The sequence below is a fragment of the Xyrauchen texanus genome, chromosome 1 (assembly GCF_025860055.1).
Source record: "Xyrauchen texanus isolate HMW12.3.18 chromosome 1, RBS_HiC_50CHRs, whole genome shotgun sequence".
In the NCBI taxonomy this organism is placed as follows: domain Eukaryota; kingdom Metazoa; phylum Chordata; class Actinopteri; order Cypriniformes; family Catostomidae; genus Xyrauchen; species Xyrauchen texanus.
In genome coordinates this window covers 59826503-59828404 of record NC_068276.1, presented here as the reverse complement: position 1 = coordinate 59828404, position 1902 = coordinate 59826503, and the positions used below count along the sequence as shown (strand labels likewise).

Genomic DNA, 1902 nt, shown 5'->3' with positions numbered 1-1902 from the left:
ATGATTAGTGAAATGATTATGCCAGGGCCAAAAAATGAAATTTGGGTTTTTGTGATAGTTAATTTTTTTGATGCACAATGTGAATCAACGCCACAACAACTGAAGCAGAAAACTTTGCAAAACTAAAAAAAATGTTACTGCCAATACTTTTGACCATGGCTGTATGTAAAGTTATTTCCAATCAACGCCTGTCATGACCATGTAAAGCCGGTAACTTCTGCAAGGATACCAGTAAGATTTACACCCACTTATCTCAGCGACTTAGTCAGAAATTCTTCCACCTAGAAAAGCAGTCTCTCTGCTAAAAGGATGATTTAGACAACTGTACAGCACAAATAACACTTTTTTTGGGTTTGGAAGAATTAAAGGGATATCATGGGTTCAGTATAAGTTAAGCTCAAATGCTCGTCTTGATTTCGACTCATCCCTCCTTTTCTATAAAACAAGTTACTGTGAGGCACTTACAATGGAAGTGAATGGGGGGCCAATCCGTAAACGTTAAAATACTCCGTTTCAAAAGTATAGCCACAAGACGTAAACAACATGCGTTGATTTTAGTGTGAGAAAATCACTTAATAACCTGTGTAAAGTTATATCCAATTTTACAACTTCGTTGCCATGATGACGTAACACTGGCCCTTAAACGACCACAAAAACGATGATTTAAACGACAGCTCAAACAATACGTTTTAACAGAAGATAATTCATGTAAGTGCATTTATAAAATTGTAAGCTTCACATTTATGCTTTTAAACCCTCAAAGATTTGGGGGTTTCCATTGTAAGTGCCTCACTGTAACCTCTTTTTGCTGCTGCTTTTTTTAAGAAAAGAAGGAATTATTTTTATTTATATAAATGCTTAATACAAGCTGAACATTGGGGCAGCTGTGGCGGCTGTGGCTCAGGTGGTAGAGTGGGTTGTCCACTGGTGGTAGGGCTGGTGGTTGATTCCACCTACGACTCCACATGCAGGTGTCCTGGCAGACACTGAACCCCAAGTTGCTCCCAATGGCAGGCTTTAGAGCCTTGCATGGCAGCTCTGCCATCATTGGTGTGTGAGTGTGTGTGAATGGGTGAATGAGACACAGTGTAAAGTGCTTTGAATACCGCTAAGGTTAAAAAGGTGCTATATCAGTGCAGACTATTTACTATTTCTGCTTTCTAACCCTCCTGAATGTCTTGCACCATAGACTTACATTGTAAGCACAGTATTGTAAAATATAAAAACACATTTCTTGACAAGTCGGAATGATTTTCTGTGGTTATCAACAGTATGCAATATGCTGAACTTGTCTGGACCATTCCTTGCATCAGCATAGTTAAGTCACAGTTTCTCAAAACCTCAATCACCTTCTTTTGTACCCATTGGTTAACCTGGACAGGTAAAGACCCATCCATACTTCTCCTCTTCATAAGTCTTTTATAGCACAGTACACTCGATTCAAGAAGTTACTTTCATCTGCTACATCTTTAACCCAACCTTCCAAAACCCTGCTCCTGTATGCCGCTTTCATTTTTGAAATTGTGAGTGGTTAATGTTTTTATAATTGTAATTGAATCTACTTTAGTCTCTGGAAAAGGGGCTGGGAATGAACGTGGATGGTCCGAGAAAGCATGCGTGTCAACACAGCCGTCACAGTCCTCCCTTGAGTGACGCTCTTTCCTCTCCTTGTTCAGCCAGTATTTTCCAATTCTGTCTGTTCTTCCTACAGCCGTCCAGCAGAGGGAAGCAGCTCTCTGAGATACCAGTCAATGCCTGAACACATACACACATAACAGAGAGACGGACACAAACACTGTCTCCTCTCTACTTTCCTTTTAAATAAGGAGTAAATGGCTATAAATGAAAAGAAAGAATGATTTACCTCGTATAACTGTATACAAATGGCATCAATGAAAGACA

At 39.6% G+C, this 1902-nt stretch overlaps 1 protein-coding gene across 3 annotated transcripts in view; it reads right to left on the bottom strand.

Moving 5' to 3' along the window:
* Positions 1-987: 987 nt before the first annotated feature.
* pde5ab (phosphodiesterase 5A, cGMP-specific, b) overlaps positions 988-1902 on the bottom strand; it is a 41418-nt gene continuing 40503 nt past the window's right edge. For all 3 annotated transcript variants that reach the window (XM_052131618.1, XM_052131601.1, XM_052131611.1), the window contains exons 20-21: positions 1865-1902; positions 988-1755 (exon numbers count right to left, since the gene is read on the bottom strand). The exon at positions 1865-1902 is cut by the window's right edge and continues 46 nt beyond it. In XM_052131618.1, the coding sequence (XP_051987578.1) occupies positions 1633-1755; positions 1865-1902 (161 nt within the window). In that variant the 3' untranslated portion in view covers positions 988-1632. The remainder of the gene's footprint in view (positions 1756-1864) is intronic.